The sequence below is a fragment of the Salvelinus sp. IW2-2015 genome, linkage group LG33, assembly GCF_002910315.2.
Source record: "Salvelinus sp. IW2-2015 linkage group LG33, ASM291031v2, whole genome shotgun sequence".
In the NCBI taxonomy this organism is placed as follows: domain Eukaryota; kingdom Metazoa; phylum Chordata; class Actinopteri; order Salmoniformes; family Salmonidae; genus Salvelinus; species Salvelinus sp. IW2-2015.
Window position 1 is genome coordinate 21,932,672 of NC_036872.1, and position 21,179 is coordinate 21,953,850.

Genomic DNA, 21,179 nt, shown 5'->3' on the forward strand with positions numbered 1-21,179 from the left:
TCCTGGTTCCCTGTCAACACATCATAGCGGGCACTCTCTGGCAGCCACTGTTTCCAAAACCAAAGGGTCAGTCGTTCAATAGTGTAAAAAAACAGAATTCAAGTGAATTGGTAGTAGCTGTTACTGTCATACTCACAAAAGAGAGGATAGCAAAGATGAAGAGCGGAATGGTAGAGAGGCCGAGCAGCCAGCGCCAGCCCAGAGTGGGCATCACCACGATGGCCAGCAGCACCTCAAACACAGTGCCCAGCGCCCAGAATATCTGCAGGGGCACAGCAATAGGTACAGGAGAAGGTTGGAATGATGAGTTCCCTGGCACAGTGAAGCAGCTTCATTGATTCAGCTAAGAGTGGAGACCTATCCTGCTCCTGAGGGGCCACAAACCTGGCATCAAGAGGATCACTCACAAACAAGTGGATCAATGTGCACCACACCGACCTGCTAATGTCTCAAATCAATTAAGGACTTGACAGAGTTGAAAGTGGACCTCACAGGACAGCAGAGTTAGAAGGGTTGGGGAAAGGAATTGGGTTGGACAAGCTACAGACAGAAGGTGGAACTACATACAGTATATAGGATAGTGAAGGGTAAGCCATACCTCTATCAGCAAGATGCAGGTGGCTCTGGACCTCATGGGGAGAAACTCTGCATACAGTGTCACCCTGAAGGGAGAAGGACATGTCACTATTATGCCACTTCTAGAATAAGATGTTTTATTTTTTATTTAGTCACATGCACAGTTTTAGTTGCAGTGTACAGTGAAATTCTTAAGCTCCGAGCTCCAGCAGTGCAGGTGTGAATGAAACAATAAAATATATYTATATATTTGTTTGTTTACAACTGTGACAATGAGAAATATCAATGTCCCTATGGGGAGCAGCCAGGGTTATGTTATCTACCCAGTTATCTACCCAGTGCCTACTTATAACTGGGTAAATAACATAACCCAATCCTTTACTTTGAACTACTTAAGTGTATACTGTAGCTATTGCTATAATGCCAGAGAGAAGGGACACGTACGACTGTGGTGCTCCTCCGATGCCAAAGCCCACCAGGGCACGGAGGAAGAGTATCCAGCCATAGACGGGGGCAAAGGCGCTCAGGACACCATAGAACATGGTCCACGCCACACTCATCTTCAGACCCTGTGTACATACAGACATACACACCCACATCCACAGCTGTGAGCTCTGACACTGAGAGCAAAATACCCCAACTATCTCTACCACGCATCACACTGTCATGGATCCAATACATTGATATAAAACTGATGTCTCACGAAAGCCTGTAAAACAAATAACTGTTGTGAAATTATTAATCAATATAGCTGTGTCTGTTCTGTTGTGAAATTATTAATCAATATAGCTGTGTCTGTTCTGTTGTGAAATTATTAATCAATATAGCTGTGTCTGTTCTGTTGTGAAATTATTAATCAATATAGCTGTGTCTGTTCTGTTGTGAAATTATTAATCAATATAGCTGTGTCTGTTCTGTCGTGAAAGTCATAACCTCCCCCATAATAAAGCCAGTCATTGAACTTACTGTTTTTCTGCCATACTTGTCGGATATGTTCCCCCAAATGGAAGAGCTGATCATCATTCCAATGAACACCGCCTGGATAAAAGAAACAGAGGGACTAGATATCACTATATGTAGAGGCTTTATCTGTAATGAAAAGTGACAAGTGACAATGTAAGACTGCATTAACATCAACAGCTACTGCTATTAAACTCATCACTACCATTACTAGTCCATCCAATCACCACCAGCTTCTCAACAACTACCGTTAGCCCACCAATCTAGTCATCATTTAGTATTACTTGTAGTCAGTGTAAGAATGTGTCAGGCATTACCGAAGTGAGTAGCGCCACCCACAGACTTGGCAGCCTCCATTCACAGTGCAGCTGTGGAGCTAGGATGCTCAGAATCATCATCTCCATAGCATCAGCCATCTGAAAAACAACAGCCATAAGGACCAGTGCGGAAGGAAACAATGAAGACACAGTGAATTTTGCTCATATACAGTACATTAAATCCACATACACAGGTTTGTAATACAGAACATACACAACATGTTATGAAACTGTTATGTTTTCCTCTCTGACCAGACTAGCCCTGTCTAATGCTTGGCTGCTCACCCAGGACAGACCAGTGAGGATGGAGAGTTTCCACTGGAACTTCCCAAAGCCAATGGCCTCCACAGCATCCTCCACCATGAAAGTGTCTGTGGAGAACAACTCAAGTAAGAAATCACATAAAATACAGAGGATGACTTGCAAGTATGGATTACAAGTTATTAAAATAAATGTGTCCAAAATGAATAACTGTAGTCAATCTCATAATAGATAAAGCCACTTATAAAAGCCCAGTGGTCCCCAMGCAGGGAGGGGATAGGTGGAATGAGAGAGGTGGAAGGTGGTCCATGCATATGGGAGTTGTTATGAGTTTGGTTGGAAAAGTGAGAGTGGAGGCTGAGGGACCCAGTCATACCATCAGTTGGATTAGCAAACTCCCGAGGTACTGGTGCACCATCCTGAAGTGCCACAGACTCCATYTAAGCCTGCCTCCCATCGATCTGGACCTCCTGCTCTCTGCCCCCGCCGTCATCCTCAGAGCGTGTGCTATCACCCGTGCGACGGAACTTGACCACGCTGCAAGAGAGAAAGCCAGGAAGATCAACTTTGATCAGTTGCCAGTCTACCGTAAGGAAACAGAGCTGAATGAAGCGAGAATGAGAGGCTGTTGCCTAGGTGATATAAGCTGTTCCTATGTGCTCTCTGTGCTTTGTGACTGGGTGGTGAAATCCATCAGTGGGTGAGATGTGTCAGGGAAACGGAGGGAAGTTACGCACTGCTGTTCACAACTGAGAAACTTGTGACTCCTAAAATTTTTGTGTAGATGGCAAATAGATTGGATTTGAGGAAAAATATTAATTCTAAAATTAAGATAATACTTCACACCTGTATGTTATCTGTACGTGGAGTTTATAAACTCCTCATTTTGTAAAATAACAGATTGCTGATAGAGGGTGGAACATTGTAAAAGGAACATTGAGGCAGACCTTTATTTTTTTTAACCTTTATTTAACCAGGCAAGTCAATTAAGAACAAATTCTTATTTACAATGACGGCAAGAGGCAAAAGACAGTGAACATGTATGTGTGTGTGCAGGAATGTGCGTGGTGTTTGTGAAGTAACACAACATGCTTCCTTACATAAGGCAACGCAAACAAGTGACATCGGGTGACAACTAGAAACAACTACATGTCTCAACAACCTGTTCATCTATTTGTCCTTTGAACTCCTCCAGGGACAACAGGTTCTGGAGTTTCAGGTTGGCTTGGAGGGAATTCCAAGACCTAGGGGTTGAGGAATGAAATGACCTTTTTCCATGCTCAGTTCAAATTTTTGGAACTGTTGTATGTGTTGTATGTGATTTCATTTCATGTGCTCGAAGTATGCTTTCATTGAGCTAGAAGAGAGGATAGATAAAATGGTAGTTTTCCTAAAATGGCCTTATAAATAAGAATGTACCAGTGTTTGAGCCTGCGTGTTGCTGGTGATGTCCACCTGACAGCACTGTAGAGATCACAATGTTGAGTTAGACGTCTCTGATTGGTTTCAAAATAAAGGTCTGCATGATTCACAGAGTCAAGAGTCTTCAGTGTAGAGCTTGAGGAGTGCAGATACACAGTATCAACATTGTCCAACACAGAGAGAAAAGTACAACGAATCCACCATTTTCTGGGGGCAAAGGAAAAACAAGCTTTGTGCCGGTAATAAAACCCAATACGCAGCTTATGTTTCTTGACAAAGTTCTCTATGGGTGGTGAAGCTCAACTTCTCATCCACCCAAACTCCCAGATYTTTGTACGTTTTGACTTGCTCTACAGAATGTCCTTCCAAAGTAGTAATTACATGGTTTCAGAGTGTTCCGTATTGGAAAATATCATGCATTTTGTTTTAGAAGAATTAAGAACAAACTTCAAATCGTACAGATTCTGTTCAATGATGTTAAAAGCTGTTTGAGATCTTTCAAAAGCCAAAGTCAAACTGCTGCCACTTGAATAGAGAACAGTGTCATCCGCATAAAAATCTACATCAGCTGTTTCAATATGTCTCCCAATGTTGTTGCTATAGATAATAAACAACAGGGGACCAAAAATGTTTCCTTGAGGCACATCCGAGCACAATTCTACGGTGTATGACTTACAGCCATCTGCCTTAACACACTGGGTTTGAATTGACCAGTAGTTCACAAACCACTCCTGAGCATGACCAGTGATCCCAATGCACATCAAACTCTACACTAAGACAGTATGGTCCAGTGTCAAGCGCCTTTGACAAGTCTATGACTACAGATATACAATGTAGCTTCTTATCCAGAGCACAGTGAATATCATTAAAAACCTTAAATGTTGACTAGGGACTCCAATACCTTTGCCAGAACAGACWATTTAGATTTGGGATTAAAGTTATTCAGTAGAGTTGGATCACCTTTCAAAAGAGGTAGGACAAATGCTGARTTCCACAATTTGGGGATTTCATTACATTCTAGGGTGAGGTTAAAGATGCATGTTAAAGGGGGAGCAATTATGTCTGCAGCTWATTGTAGTAGACAGGGGCCTAGATCATCAGGGCCAGGGGACTTTTTGACATCAATTGCTTTCAGGCCTGTATGCACCTCCGAGACAGAGAAGGGTGAGAAGGAGAACCAGTGATGTCTTAATCACTGTAATTACTACACAGATTTGCCAAGGGCAGAATAAATACAGCTGGTGGCCCAGTGAGYAGCCTAGAAATCAACATGTCTTGTTTCCTGTACTTCAGTTTCTTTCAGTTCTGTACAGAACAATCCCACATTTATCCCATATATAGATTTGGAGAATGGAAAATGGACAGATCCTTTGTTGGTGGCTTGATACTTTCTGCAATAACGTTTCAATGTGGCCTAATTGCCTCAAAAACCCTGTCCTTTAACATAATAGCTTTAAGATATACAGTATGTATCCTGTTAGGAAATATTATTTGGGGGTTCAAACTGGGGAGAAAAGCAGTTCTAAGCGTTAGAACTCAAGGTTTGCAGCCACAGTCACTTATTACACAATTTCAGTTCTGTTACGGTAGTCCTCCTCAACCGAAGAGGAGGAGTAGTGATTGAACCAAGGCGCAGCTTTGTGAAATGACATGATTTAATAAAGACACGACCAAACAACTAAGACAGAAAACGAACTAGACTTGAATTAACTAACAAAATAACAAAACGAATGTGTAGACAAACCTAGACATACGAACWTACAATAAAACACGAAGAWCGCACGAACAGGGAAAAATAGACTACACAAAAATGACGATGTACAAACATACCGAACAGTCCCGTATGGTGCGACAAACACTGAAACAGGAGACAACCACCCACAACGAACACTGTGAAACAACCTACCTAAATATGACTCTCAATTAGAGGAACGCCAAACACCTGCCTCTAATTGAGAGCCATACCAGGCAACCCTTAAACCAACATAGAAACAGACAACATAGAATGCCCACCCAAACTCACGTCCTGACCAACTAACACATACAACAAACTAACAGAAATAGGTCAGGAACGTGACAAGTTCTTAGTTAGATAGTAACCAGGCCTACTGCCAAGTCACTGCTTTACTACCATATGAACAATTATAAAGAGAATGTTATGCCTTTATTTTATTACCCATTAAAAAGGAGAGTCTCAATAGGAACTTTGTTGGAAATTGATAGTGACAGCCAGGTGTGGACATCTCTGACAGGTAACCCATCTCTGACTAGCTAAACTAAAGGCTTTACCTAAACTCACTGTACCTTCAGTGAAACGCATGTTAATCTTTTTAACAATAAACATAAATTAACATAATAGATTATCATGCACAACAGATGACATTGTAGTATGGATATTCTAAATCATGGTCATATTTGTTGCTACTAAATAATGAGTAATAGGCAGCCCCTATACCGTAATTGGTAGGCTAAATGCGTGGCTATTGCCGAGCAGAAATATTAGGGGAATTTGTTGATTTTAATTTGACATTTGCTACATGTTGTGTAACATATTATATGTTATCCAATCCATACTAACAAACTGGTGCAACTCATGGATGATCAAAATAAAGACATGACTAATGATGTTGTCACAGTAGTAGCTTCATATACAGTAGGCAATGATGTGAATGAACCATTTTACAAATATGCACACTGTCGCTACCAGTAAAATACCTTGAGATACAAGGGACAAATAGATACAAATACTATCCGACCTTGTAGCACGCATATGAGGAGTTGGTTTATGGTTACTGTTTACCGGTCATTGATGCTTTCAAACAAAACGCACCGTCAGTTCCTCGAAATGCCACATTGTATTCCCGTAGAGTGGCGTATTGCACTGTGGCTATCTCAACAGAGGAATGCAATGTTGCACATAATATTGTCAAGAGATCATTCTGCCAACCAACAGCTGCGAATCAAACGATCACGAAAATGTGTGCTAAGAAAGGCTGTGTCTGTTGGGTCGGTTTAGCAAATTAGCCCAGCTACGATCAAATTAGAAATTAAGTCTATTTTTATATACATATATATTGTTGAGTATACTCACGGGAGTTGTCTTAACTGGAACAAATCATCTTCCATTTTGGTGGTGTTTATTGGGTTCCACAGTGAAGTGTTTCATTGCCGTTACATTGTTATCATYGCGAGGCGAGATTTCAGCACCACGGGCTTGCGGAGAGCGACCCGTCCTTGTTCTCAGCGGAGAGCCAATGAGGAGCGGGATATTCACAATTTCAGCTTCCAGTGTCGTGTCACAGTAGTGTGCCAGTCAGAGAGGACGGGTGCATTCCTCTGCCCTGGCGTTGCTTACACATACCAGATCTTACAACGCCTGGTTAGGTATTTTACGTATCAGCTAACCACATCATATGTTATAGCAATCTGTCAGTCGATGACACAGTCGAGACGTGGCACGCAATCATTGGTTTATGCATGCAACGTCTGAGCAGGGGAACGCGACCGGTGTGTTCACTGCATGGTGCAACACAACTGATGTCTTAGTCTGTTTGATCGCAAATTAAGAACTAAATGTATTTCAAACTGATTGAAGAAAGACACAGGGTAATCACAACGAAGACCACGTTACTGCATAGGCTGTTGTGAGAAAATGCCAGAACCGCTGCCAGTGCAAGGATTTACTATGGGGATTCGATAATTTTTTCATAGTTTAAGAATCAATGAACATCTATGGACCCTCAGAACTAATCTAAACCTTTCTCTAATTAAGATGCAGATCTCTAGTACTCTACAAGCTCAGCTACTTCTGATTAATCATGAGTCAATGTGCAAATAACATTAGATAAATCTTTGTCTGTCAGAATGACCTTTATTCGCCATGTATATTTACACACACCCATAATTTGCCTTAGTGAGAAGGTGCTGCCAGCAATAGACAACAAACAGAATACAGACGCATGTCCACATAGACATCATAAAGAATAGACAATAAAGAACAGTAAACATAAAACATAGGCTGATTACAGAGGGAATATATACTTCACAGAGAGGCTATATCTATATAAGCAGAGGAATGTGTGTGTGTGTTGGGGGGGCTGTCACAAACACACACTGCTGTAGTGAGGGGACACTGACACCCTCTCTGTCTTTCAAACCAATACACACACAGAAAATCTCTCTGTGTGTCACACAAATTCTTATTTACAACGACAGCCTACCCCGGGGCCAATTGTGCACGCCCTATGGGACTCCCAATCATGGCCGGATGTGAGTCAACCTGGATTCAAACCAGGGACTGTAGTGACACCTCTTACACTGAGATGCAGTGCCTTAGACCGCTGCGCCACTCGGGAGCCCTAGAAGTCTCTCTATATTTGTCTGTCTGTCACACACACATATGCAGAGAGAAAATAAGAAGAGACATTGTCACAGGTCTGTGATAGGCTATAGGCTGTAAGCTTTTTGATCCCTTCACAATGATTATGGAATCAATCCTAACATTTTTTTATGCTAGTCAGGTTTGTATTTAAGATGTTATTTAGAACATTTCTGTAGATAAAATATAATGCTTTTTTAGCATGTGACAACCCGTGTAATACGCTTTAGTCACGCAGGCGCCATTTTGAAATGAAAGCGAGGCTGAGGTGTGTAACCCCCGGAAGTCGCTAGTCAAAACAACAAGGCACAGGATTTAAATCGATACATGGGCAGATGAAGACGTTGGACTTAATTTTTTTATATTACTCGGCAAGGTAGTTAAGTACAAATTCTTATTTACAATGACGGCCAACCCCGGCCAAACCCTATCGACGCTGGGACAATTGTGCGCCGCCCTATGGGACTTCCAATCACGACCGGTTGTGATACAGTCTGTAACGTTAATCGAAACAGGTGTTTCGACGACCGGTTGTGATACAGTCTGTAACGTTAATCGAAACAGGTGTAGTGACGTCTCTTGCACTGAGATGCAGTGCCTTAGACCGCTGCGCTACTCGGGAGCCCTGTCTGCCCAAGGGTAGTCAAACTAAGAGGTTACTGTAACTGGATCGAGGGTTACATTCACGATGTACAAGGTAAGATTATGTATTTGTACTTTTTTTTGCAGCTAGCTAGGTAGCTAACGTAACTTTGTAGGTTCAAAAAGGTGTAAAGTCGTTATTTTAACATAGCTTATTTGACCATATTACTGAATGTTTTCAGCTATTGCTACATACAACCTTTGTAGCTAAGTATTTAGTTAATGTTCCCTGTTGTTGTGCTTGCCATCTTGGTTCAAGTATGGTTTCAGTCAGGAGGAGTGAGGCAGGCAGGTGTAGTTTGACAGCAATGTCACACATTGCCCTCACATTATTCGTACATAATTCAGGTAGATGCGGGTCAGTTAGGAAAGTAGGTGTCAATTGAGTAATTCTGTTTCTATCTGCAAATTAGGATAATATTACTTTAGAAACAAACGGAAATGCGCTTGGATGCACGACTCGAATGGCAAGTGTGGAGGTATCAGTGTTGCCAACTAATTATCAGGGTAAGTTGCTAGAGGCAGGTTGATTTGTTGCTAAAAGTTGCTAAATGACGTTGTGATGTCATTGCGTGATAACGTAAAACTGCGTCATTACGTAGATCACACAATAACGTTACTCAAATTGACTGGCCATCTCGGCAAATAATATGATTTGACATTTGTTCAGGTACAGACTCCCACTCTTTTCTGTACTTCTGGCTGTACAATTTTGATTGAGACATGTTGATTGATGTTGTAAGTTCTGTTCAAGATCAAACATTCGTGACCAACTATATTCATTGGGTTTGGCTCGTCGAACACGTCCTACTGCTGCTGCAGTCAGCCAACTATGATTTGCAATGTACTGAAATTGCTGCTGGCCTGCTGGTGACGTCACTCACAATGCACTTTTGCAGCCAGGCACGTATGCTGTGACTGAGTGTGTGACAGAGAAAATCGTTTTTGTGTCATTTAGAGGGAAAATACGTGCATTTTAGCATTTGAGTCACTTTTCAAAAGTTGGAAAAAGTTCCAAATAAATGTTTAAAAGTAGCTAAATTTGTTGCTAGGTGCGGTTTGAAAAGTTGCCAGGATAGTCTGAAAAGTTGCTAAATATAGCAACAAAATTGCTAAGTTGGCATCACTGGGAGGTATGTGTTTTATTCGTGTGCTAGGATGCCACGAACCGTGATCCACAAATGGAAGGTACTGTATTGTGTGTCAAATTTACCCAATTTTCATCTGGAATAATAAAATGGTAATGTAATCCCTTAAATTACATCCCTTTATGTTATTTTCAAATAGATATAATAGACCCAAATTGAATAATTTTGACCCCACCAGACAGTTACAATACTAAGCAGTATTTTCTTCAAACCCCTCACTAGTGAAAATCCATAAATCTATGCAATAATCAAACCTCTTAAGTTTTTAATTTCAGGCAAGTAGCCTTTTTTTGCATTGTTTTGGGTTCTGCTTTGATTTAGCCTAAGTTAATGCATTATGGAATTGTATGGACAATCCATATCATTATCTGTTCTTTGTGTCCCTTATGGAAGGTTCTAGTAGTTGAAATGCATTGCAGTTGTTCGTCCTGATGTTCTAGGCTGACTGCACCCATATGTATTATTTTGTAAATATATTCTGTTAATAGTTCACTGAAGTTTGTCGCAACGTTCCGGCCGCCTACTCTTCTTTTTTCTTTGGATTACCTGCCATTTAGGAGTCAATCTTCCCACTGCCTTCATCTCACCTTATGGTGTGTTGAAATAAATATTATGTCTAACGTTACTTGTCGAACTAACTTATTTTAATTTTTTTTCCCCCCAGGTGCAGTTCTACTCTGAAAGTCCATTCATCATGGAGACTAAATGCAACTGCAAAGCTGGCCCGGGACAGTGCAACCATGCCCTCGGTTTACTGTAAACCATAGCTCATTACATTCAAATGAAACAGAAAGCAGAAACACCAACAGAAAGCTAAACATGCTTGCCTCAAACATGGCACATCCGACGCGTACGTCAGGCCTGCAGTCCAAACATGTAAATACAGTTAAATTATCGAAAATAAAGCCACTGAGGAAAGGCAATGCACCTGCCAACAAAGTCCGCAGGACTTGAGGGGATTGTGCCAAATATGTATTGTCCAGTCCCTACACCATTGCCCAGTAAATAGTTTGCTAGGAACCTTATGCAAAACCTTGCTGCAATAGGAAGCAACTGCCAGATATACACCTTGCTGGCCTCCAACTCAGAGCATACTTTTTTTTGTGAAATGCAACAATTATTTCCTTGAGAGTATGAAAAGTTGGTAGACATGAAGTCTAAGTTGGACCAATACTTTTTTGAGCACTTRCTGCCAGCCCTGTGCAGGAATAAAGAAAAAATAAATCACACTGGTTGGTGGACAGGTATGTCTCTGGTCKACACTCCAGTCCAGTTGGTGGCGGTAATGCACCTTAAAGTTGGTTGCCAACCACCATATAAAATCCTCAAGAAGAAGGTGGAAAGGTGATACCCTGGTGCCATGGTAATAATAAATAATGTTGTAGTTTATTCAGTGATGTACAGGACTGGACTTTGAAATGTTTGTAATTCCAGTTACATGATTGAAGCTTAAAATATGTCTATAATTGAAGTTAGCCTATTTGATTGAAGCTTGAACTTTTAATGAACTGTGAAATTATTGATGCTGGAGACATGTATTTTGATAATTAAATAGTCATGTTTGAAAAGCATTTGTCATGGTATTCTTCTCAGGTAGAATKTACAATCTATTGTACATCACAGAAATACAGGGTTTTCCCTTACCTCTGTACATTGAGGGTTAGACAAATGGATAAATGCTTACAATAAACAATTATTCATTCATTCCCATATAGTGGAAGTAGGGCCACAAGATAAGAGTTCTTAAAAACAGTAGCGCTTGGAAAGTTGAGTACAGCATGTACAAACCACAGCTGGTTAACTGAACTGGCGAGTGTCAGGGGGATCCTGCTATTAAATATGTCTTCTAAGCCTGGTAATCAGCTTTCAGGGTGTCAGTCTTTTACCCCAGTGTACAACATGATGAACCTGGGATCACACTGGAAACTAAACCGATGACTTAGTGAGTCATTCTCCTTTGCCAGTCAATCTATTTCATCACGCGCTGCCTCCAGCGGCTCTTCCGTAGGCAGGGGCTTCTGTGTAATCATGCTTTGGGAATAGCAGCTCTGCAACCTGGTTGGAACTGAAGATAAGCTGTCAGGATATTTGTAAACTTGTATTTTCTGGTGACATAAAAGAAGTGGGGATAATGTAGGATAATTAGCCTAATATAACAGAGATTGGCAGGTGTAAAATAGTTTACAATTTTTTAAATGTCAGTCAATGTGAACAATTCAGAATATTCATTACTGTAACAAAACGTGAACTACAGAAATACTCACCATGGATCACCAACTAACTCCGCAGTGGGCTCATCTGTCTATCTTTTCAGCATTGACAGGGGCACTGTAAAAAGGGAAAGCAAATGTAACTATAATGATAGTGTAATTTTGTAATCATTAGCATTTTAAACTAGCAGCTCAATTTAACTTCCAATAACGTTATAGGTCTAAGAGGCCTCCTGGAATTGTCTAACGTTACTACACAAAAACAGCCCTGTCAGGGTCCTCATCCGGCTGCCCTCGGCAAAGCATTTAGAGCACACTAGTGTTTTACATGATTTAAAATCGTGAATACAGTGCATTCGGAAAGTATTCAGACCCCTTCCCTTTTCCCACATTTTGTTACGTTACAGCCTTAGTCWAAAATGTATTAAATATATGTTTTTCCTCATCAATCTACACACAATACCCCATAATGACAAAGCCAAAACTGGTTTGAAGATTTTGCAAATTTTTAAAAACAAAACAAACACCTTCTTTACATAAGTATTCAGATCCTTTGCTATGAGACTCAAAATTGAGCTCAGGTGCATCCTGTTTCCATTGATCATACTTAAGATGTTTCCACAACTTAATTTGAGTCCACCTGTGGTAAATTTAATTGATTGGATATGATTTGGAAAGGCACACGCCTGTCTATATAAGGTCCCACAGTTGACAGTAACGTCAGAGCAAAAACCAAGCCATGAGGTTGAAGGAATTGTAAGTAGAGCTCCGAGACAGGATTATGTCAAGGCACAGATATGGGGAAGGGTACCAAAAAAATTCTGCAGCATTGAAGGTCTCCAAGAACACAGTGTCCTCCGTCATTCTTAAATGGAAGACATTTGGAACCACCAAGTCTCTTCCTAGAGCTGGCTGACTGGCCAAACTAAGCAATCGGGGGAGAAGGGCCTTGGTCAGGGAGGTGACAAAGAAACTGATGGTCACTCTGACAGAGGAGCTCTAGAGTTCCTCTGTGGAGATGGAAGAACCTCACAGAAGGACAACCATCTCTTCAGCACTCCACCTATCAGGCCTTTATGGTAGAGGTTTCAGACGGAAGCCACTCCTCAGTAAAAGGCACATGACAGCCCGCTTGGGGTATGCCAAAAGGCACCTAACGGACTCTCAGACCATGAGAAATAAGATTCTCTGGTCTGATGAAACCAAGATTGAACTCTTTTGGCTTGAATGCCAAGCTTCTCGTCTGGAGAAAACCAGGCACCGCTCATCACCTGGCCAATAACATCCCTATGGTGAAACATGGTGGTGGCAGCATCATCATCCTGTGGGGATTTTTTTCAGCGACAGGGACTGGGAGACTAGTCAGGATCAAGGGAAAGATGAGCGGAGCAAAGTACAGAGAGATCCTTGATGAAAACCTGCTCCAGAGCGCATAGGACCTCAGACTGGAGGAAAGGTTCACCTTCCAACAGGACAACGACCCTAAGCACACTGCCATGACAATGCAGGAGTGGCTTCGGGACAAGTCTCTTAATGTCCTTGAGTGGCCTGGACTTTAACCCGATTGATCTCTGGAGAGACCTGAAAATAGCTGTGCAGGGATGCTCTTCCTCCAACCTGACAGAGCTTGAGAGGATCTGCAGAGAAGAATGGGACAAACTCCCCAAAAACAGGTGTGCCAAGCTTGTAGTGTTATACCCAAGAAGACTAGGCTGTAATCGCTGCCAAAGGTGCTTCAACAAAGTACTAAGTAAAGGGTCTGAATACTTATGTACATGTGAGTTTATTTCTATATATTTTTTATACATTTACAAAAAAATCAAAAATAAAGTTTTTGTTTTGTCATTACGGGGTATTGTGTGTAGGTTGAGGGGGGAAAAAACAATTTAATCAATTTTAGAATAAGGCTGAAACTTAACAAAATGTGGAAAAAGTGAAAGGGTCTGAATACTTTCCAAATGCACTGTATGTCAAACTTTTTGAATATATTTACCAAGTTACAGTATGTGCTTTGGACATACACTGCATGGCCAAGAGTATGTCGACACCCAATTCATAAACGGTTCTGTGTCTCCAAATTTATGGCAACAGTTTGCGTAAGGCCCTTTACTGTTTCAGCATGACAATGCCGCCGTGCACAAAGCGAGGTCGATGTGGAAGAACTTTATTGGCCTGCACAGAGCCCTGACGTCAACCCCATCAAAACACCTTTGGGATGAATTGGAACGCCGACTGAGCGCCAGGCCTAAATCTCCAACATCAGTGCCAGACCTCACTAATGCACTTGTGGCTGAATGGAATCAAGTCCCTGCAACAATGTTCCAACATCTAGTGGAAAGCCTTACCAGAAGAGTGGAGGCTGTTATATATGAAAGGGAGGGAACAAACTCCATATTAATCCTCATGATTTTGGAATGAGATGTTCGACGTGCAGGTGTTCACATACTTTTGGCCCTGTAGTGTAGCTAGCAAGTAAGTTGGCTAACGATAAGCAGACATTTAGGCTCTAGCTAAACATGGTAGCTAAAAAGCTAGTTACTGTAACTGAAAATGTACACCGACATTACTGCGTATTTTGATGATCCACTCTCAACAGAGTTGTGGGTCGGTAGGGAACCGTACGAGGTGCCTTAAGGTACACGGCAGTACGACATAGACTCAGCAAAAAAAGAAACATCCCTTTTTCAGGACCCTGTCTTTCAAAAAAAWWAAAAAAATAATAATAACTAAACAGATCTTCATTGTGAAGGGTTTAAACACTGTTTCCCATGCTTGTGTAACAGTTTAACTTTAGTCCGTCCCCTCGCCCCGACCCGGGCGCGAACCAGGGACCCTCTGCACACATCAACAACTGACACCCACGAAGCATCGTTACCCATCGCTCCACAAAAGCCGCGGCCCTTGCAGAGCAAGGGGAACCACTACTTCAAGGTCTCAAAGCGAGTGACGTCACCGTTTGAAAGGCTATTAGCACGCACCACCGCTAACTAGCTAGCCATTTCACATCGGTTACATTCACCCCCCTTTCGACCTCCTCCTTTTCCGCAGCAACCAGTGATCCGGGTCAACAGCATCAATGTAACAGTATAACTTTATGGCCGTCCCCTCGCCCCGACCCGGGCGCGAACCAGGGACCCTCTGCACACATCAACAACAGTCACCCACGAAGCATCGTTACCCATCGCTCCACAAAAGCCGCGGCCCTTGCAGAGCAAGGGGAACCACTACTTCAAGGTCTCAAAGCGAGTGACGTCACCGTTTGAAAGGCTATTAGCGCGCACCACCGCTAACTAGCTAGCCATTTCACATTGGTTACACTTGTTGAACCATAAACAATTAATGAACATGCACCTGTGGAACGGTCGTTAAGACACTAACAGCTTACAGACGGTAGGCAATTAAGGTCACAGTTATGAAAACTTAGGACACTAAAGAGGCCTTTCTACTGACTCTMAAAAACACCAAAAGAAAGATGCCCAGGGTCCCTGCTCATAGGCTGAGAGGCTGGACTGAGGGCTTGTAGGCCTGTTGTAAGGCAGGTCCTCACCAGACATCACCGGCAACAATGTCCCACCGTTGCTGGACAAGACAGGACTGGCAAAAAGTGCTCTTCACTGACGAGTCACGGTTTTGTCTCACCAGGGGTGATGGTCGGATTTGTGTTTATCGCCGAAGGAATGAGCGTTACACCGAGGCCTGTACTCTGGAGCGGGATCGATTTGGTCCGTCATGGTCTGGGACGGTGTGTCACAGCATCATCGGACTGAGCTTGCTGTCATTGCAGGCAATCTTAACACTGTGCGTTACAGGGAAGACATCCTCCTCCCTCATGTGGTACCCTTCCTGCAGGCTCATCCTGACAAGACCCTCCAGCATGACAATGCCACCAGCCATACTGCTCGTTCTGTGCATGATTTCCTACAAGACAGGAATGTCAGTGTTCTGCCATGGCCAGCGAAGAGCCCGGATCTCAATCCCATGAGCACGTCTAGGACCTGTTGGATCGGAGGTTGAGGGCTAGGGCCATTCCCCCCAGAAATGTCCGGGAACTTGCAGGTGCCTTGGTGGAAGAGTGGGGTAACATCTCACAGCAAGAACTGGCAAATCTGGAGCAGTCCATGAGGAGGAGATGCACTGCAGTACTTAATGCAGCTGGTGGCCACACCAGATACTGACTGTGACTTTTGACCTCCCTTTTGTTCAGGGACACATTATTCCATTTCTGTTAGTCACATATCTGTGGAACTTGTTCAGTTTATGTCTCAGTTGTTGAATCTTGTTATGTTCATTCAAATATTTACACATGTTAAGTTTGCTGAAAATAAACGCGGTTGACAGTAAGAGGACGTTTATTTTTTTGCTGAGTTTACTATCTTAACTAGCTACCATCACACAACAACACGTTGGCTGGGCTTACTTCCGGGGTCATATGATTTCCCCAACCTCACTTTCATTTCAAAATGTCGCCTGAAGCTTGACTAAATTAAATGTTTTGTGCTGATGAAGTCTGCAAAGTTGAAGAAAGTGTGGAAAAGGTGGAAAAGAATAACAATATCAACCATAGACGTCTCACTGATCTGGAACAATACACAAGAAGATGGAACCTGAGACTCTACGGCGTGACAGAGGTGGAGAATGAGGATGTGCGAGGGGAGGCTATCCGCATCTGCCAAGAAGTTATGCCTGCAGAGAAGAACAAAGTTGGTGATACCATCGACGTTGGTCATCGCCTCGGCAAGAAGCAACAGCAAAATGATTCAAGACCAAGGGGTATCATTATCCTCTTCACTGCCAGATACTACAGGGATGCTGTCTGGAAAGCTGCTAGGAAGAACGCCTTCCTTCAGAGCCATGGTATGTGTTTCGCCGAGCATCTCAGCCCGGAGGACATAGAAAGAAGGAACACCAGATGACTATTTTTCGTAATACTCAGGTACCTCAATTTATTAGTTTGTTCTTGTATGACCAGAAGGCCTATTTTGTTTACAAACTTACGAAGAAGACTGGAAGTTGTATTTATTTTTTATGTATGCAGTAACTAAGATACTGTTTTAAAGGGCATACAGGTCTGCTCTGACTTTACATGGTTATTGTTCTATTTAGTTATTAATACTTATTTCCAAATGATAGAGGTCTTAGGAACATGTATATGTAAAACATTTTTTATTTAAAAAATGTTATGATCAGTTTTCATATGCACTTAAAATAGTAGGTACCCTTTTATTTAAATTATTATTTTATATTTTATGTCTCAGAATAGTTCCTGATTACACTAAGGAGGGGTTTTAGTCTCTCTTACTACAAAGAACCCTTGGTTTGGGCTTGAACATAATTTTATGTTGAGTTGAATTTCAAAAGCCGGATAACATCTAGCTCAGAGTTTATGGAATAAGCTATTTTCACTTTAAGTTGACTTAAATGGTGCAGATCTCGGTTCCTTWTCTCTTGCGTTCACTGCTCCTACGTTTATGACTCATCCTACTACAGTTTATACTTTTATATAATCTTTGTTGTTTRGTCTTTGTCTATAGTTTCTCTTAATGCTAGGGGGTTACGAAACAATGTGAAGCGCAAGGCCTTATTTTTATTTGCTAAACAATTTCGAACAGATTTTGGCTTTTTTCAAGAGTCTCACTCAATTTCAGCTGATGCCAACTTCTGGAGGTCACAGTGGGGCAACGATATTTGGCTTTCCCATGGATCTGAACGCTCCGCTGGTGTCACTACAATGAAAAATACCATTGGTGGTAATGTTCTACACTCGGAATGTGACCCCTTTGGTCACTTTATTTGTCTTGTGATCAGTTACAATGACATTACGCTCATTACTGTAAACTTCTACGGGTAAAACACCAAACATGAGAATGATGAGTTGCTTGAATCTATAGAGAAACATATACTTCATTGGTTATCCAAATTTCCGAATTTGTTATTATTGATAGGAGGGGACTTTAACATTACTATAGATAATTCAACTGAAAGATGGCCCCCAGGTAGGCCAACCAATCAGAATTTGGGTTTAATACTTTTTATGGAAAAGTTTGACCTTACTGATATATGGAGAGAGAGGTTTCCGGCCAACAGATCATTCACTTGGAGTAACAAAACAGGTTCCAGACAATCCAGAATAGATTTGTGGCTTATATCCAAATGTATTGATAGTGAGTGTGTTACTACAAATAGTTGTACTACTCCCCTCACAGACCATAGGGCCATTTACATTGATATCAAAATATTTACCCCTGATACTAACCTTGGTAGAGCATCCTACTGGAAGCTAAATAGTTTATTAAATAATGATATAGTTAAGTTTGAGGTTAAAGATCTGCTTTCACACTTTTGGGAAAGGGCTTGTGAAGAAAAATCTTATTGCAAGAACAGGGAGCTCTTTAAATTTGAGGTGTCCAAATACCTTAGAAAATATGGTAGTAATCTTGCTAAGACCAGAAGAAATGAGGAGGAAAAGGTGATCATTAAGATAACTTCCCTTTCTCAGAGGTCCCCAACCGTCCTCTCGGGGGAGGAGAAGATGGAACTGATTGAGTTACAAAATAAACTGGATAATATATACAGATTAAAAGCAGGAGCCTTTATTAGATCTAGAAAAAATTGATTGAGGAGGGAGAACAGAATTCATCCTATTTCTTTAGACTTGAGAAATTTCACTTTACAAATAACACTATCCATAAGTTAAACATTGATGGTGTTATTACAGATGACCAAACATGAAAAGCTAAATTCCTCTTCCACTCCCTTGAGAGACTTGGCTTTGTTTTTTTTCTTCTGTAAGGCTATTAAGACTCTCTATACGAATGGTAACAGCTCTATCAAATTGAAATATGGCACCTCACCTAGATTTGAGTTAAAGAGAGGAATTAGGCAAGGTTGTCCTATCTCACCGTACCTGTTTTTATTAATCACCCAACTTCTTACAAATGCTTTAAATAATAGTCCTGTACAAGGTATTTCCATAGCTGGTAAAGAAATTATTATAAGCCAGCTGGCTGACGATACTACACTTTTTCTGAAAGACGCTAACCAAATTCCCATATCGATCAATGTGATACAATCKTTTTCCAAAGTGTCTGGTCTATATCTTAACATTAATAAATGTGAACTCATGGCTGTCAAAGATTGTGTGACACCCTCATATTATGGTATTCCAGTAAAATAAGAACTTACATATTTAGGCATAACCATTACAAAGGATCAGAAGTCTAGAGGCTTACTAAATTTTAACCCTCTTATTAAAAAAAACCCAGAAGAAGCTAAATCAATGGCTACAGAGGGACTTATCTTTAAAAGGAAGAGTCCTAATAACCAAGGCTGAAGGTATCTCTAGACTAACATATGGCGCTCTATCTTTATATCTTGACGGTAAAAGGAGATAGACCAGATGTTTTTCAACTTTCTGTGGAGAAACAGTAGCCATTACATTAGGAAAACTGTTGTAATGAACACTTATGAGAATGGTGGACTGAATTTTCTGGACTTTACTACCTTAAATAATACTTTTTTTTTCTTCTTTAAAAAAATGATCCCCAATTTTCGTGGTATCCAATCGCTAGTAATTACTATCTTGTCTCATCGCTACAACTCCCGTACGGGCTCGGGAGAGACGAAGGTCGAAAGCCATGCGTCATCCGAAGCACAACCCAACCAAGCCGCACTGCTTCTTAACACAGCGCGCCTCCAACCCGGAAGCCAGCCGCACCAATGTGTCGGAGGAAACACCGTGCACCTGGCCCCCTCGGTTAGCGCGCACTGCGCCCGGCCCGCCAGGAGTCGCTGGAGCGCGATGAGACAAGGATATCCCTACTGGCCAAACCCTCCCTAACCCGGACGACGCTATGCCAATTGTGCGTCGCCCCACGGACCTCCCGGTCGCGGCCGGCTGCGACAGAGCCTGGGCGCGAACCCAGAGACTCTGGTGGCGCAGCTAGCACTGCATCGCAATTTTGCCCTAGACCACTGCGCCACCCGGGAGGCTAAATAATACTTTTAAGATCAATTGGATAGAACAATTCCTAAGAAGACCCACTCTATGTGGAATTTTATTCCTCATCATGTCTTCTCRWCTTTTGGTGGCCTTAACTTCATGTTMGTTTGCAATTATAATATTGACAAAGTTCCAGTGAAACTTTCTGCTTTTCATTGGCAGATTTTCTTGTCATGGTCCTTAATTTATAAGCATAATTTTTCTCCACACAGATATTATATATGGAATAATTGGGATATATTGTATAAAATACTTCTTTGTTTTTAGAATATTGGTTCTGAAATAATATCCTATTGGTGAGCCAACTGGTAAATGCAGAGGGTCTTTTAGTTAGTCATAAGGAATTCTTATCACTTTACAAGATCCCTGTAACACCTAAAGATTTTGCAATTGTTTTAGATGTCATTCCCTCAGGTGTTGCTTTATTATTCAGGAACGTGTCAAGACCTGACTCTCAGAGCCTACCTTCCATTGACCCGGTTGACTCATCAGTAGGAAAGATTTGTTTCTCTTTTGGTCCATTCAACAACAGAGCGATACGAACCTTGTTTCAGCAGGATGTTGTATCTATCTATACCTTATGTCATGCCTTATTGGAATGGATTTATTGATAATATCTGTTGGAAAAAAGTTTGGATGTTGCCACACACATACCTACTTGTTAACAAAATGAAGGAAGTTTCCTTTAAAATTATTCATAAATATTATCCTGCCAACCACTATATGAAGAAGTTTAAGGAAAACATCAACTCAAATTGTTCCTTTTGTAATGACCACCCAGAAACAGTGTTGCAACCTTTTTTGGCATTGTATTAATGTAAGAAAACTGTGGCAAGACATCAGTAGATTTATAATTGAACACATTTATGAAGATCTTACACTATCATGGAGATGTACTGCTTGGATTCTTTACCTATGATAGAAATAAGCTGAAACATTTTATGTAATTCATTTCATTATTCTTTTGGACAAATTTCATATTCACAAATGTATATTTACAAACAAAACACGACATTTTCTTACCTTACAAAAAGAAATTGAACTGTATTTTAAGACAATTAAATACTCTACTAACAAAAAAGCTGTTAGAATAATAAGTGTATGTTTGTCCCTTAAGGTCCTTGTGTAATGTGCTATTGTACCCCCTAGCCCAATTGTCCTTTGTATATTATTTATATATACTTGTGTTCCCACATGTACTTCCTGTATTGATTTGTTGTTAATTTAAAATAAAATAAAAAGTCTGCGACAAATGACTTCCTGTAC

The 21,179-nt window shown here is 41.2% G+C and overlaps 1 protein-coding gene and 2 long non-coding RNA genes across 4 annotated transcripts in view; 1 reads left to right on the top strand and 2 right to left on the bottom strand.

Annotated features, from left to right (window-relative positions):
* The window catches only part of LOC111958161 (synaptic vesicle 2-related protein), a 13,480-nt gene extending 6,656 nt beyond the window's left edge, over positions 1 to 6,824 (bottom strand). Inside the window, 9 exon segments of the mRNA XM_070436898.1 lie at positions 3 to 47; positions 137 to 262; positions 599 to 662; positions 1,021 to 1,145; positions 1,543 to 1,614; positions 1,854 to 1,952; positions 2,139 to 2,224; positions 2,491 to 2,651; positions 6,628 to 6,824. Of these exon segments, the coding sequence (XP_070292999.1) occupies positions 3 to 47; positions 137 to 262; positions 599 to 662; positions 1,021 to 1,145; positions 1,543 to 1,614; positions 1,854 to 1,952; positions 2,139 to 2,224; positions 2,491 to 2,651; positions 6,628 to 6,662 (813 nt within the window). The 5' untranslated portion in view covers positions 6,663 to 6,824.
* Positions 6,825 to 8,131: 1,307 nt separating this feature from the next.
* LOC111958238 (uncharacterized) lies at positions 8,132 to 11,272 on the top strand. Of its 2 annotated transcripts, XR_011474753.1 has the most exons (3): positions 8,156 to 8,429; positions 8,479 to 8,611; positions 10,369 to 11,272. It is a non-coding gene; the product is annotated as an uncharacterized lncRNA (long non-coding RNA). The 2 variants fall into 2 exon arrangements; XR_002876501.2 differs by having other exon boundaries at positions 8,132 to 8,611.
* On the bottom strand, positions 11,243 to 21,179 carry LOC111958239 (uncharacterized). Its single transcript, XR_002876503.2, has 3 exons — positions 20,937 to 21,179; positions 11,969 to 12,032; positions 11,243 to 11,809 (listed from the first exon to the last, which is right to left on the bottom strand). It is a non-coding gene; the product is annotated as an uncharacterized lncRNA (long non-coding RNA).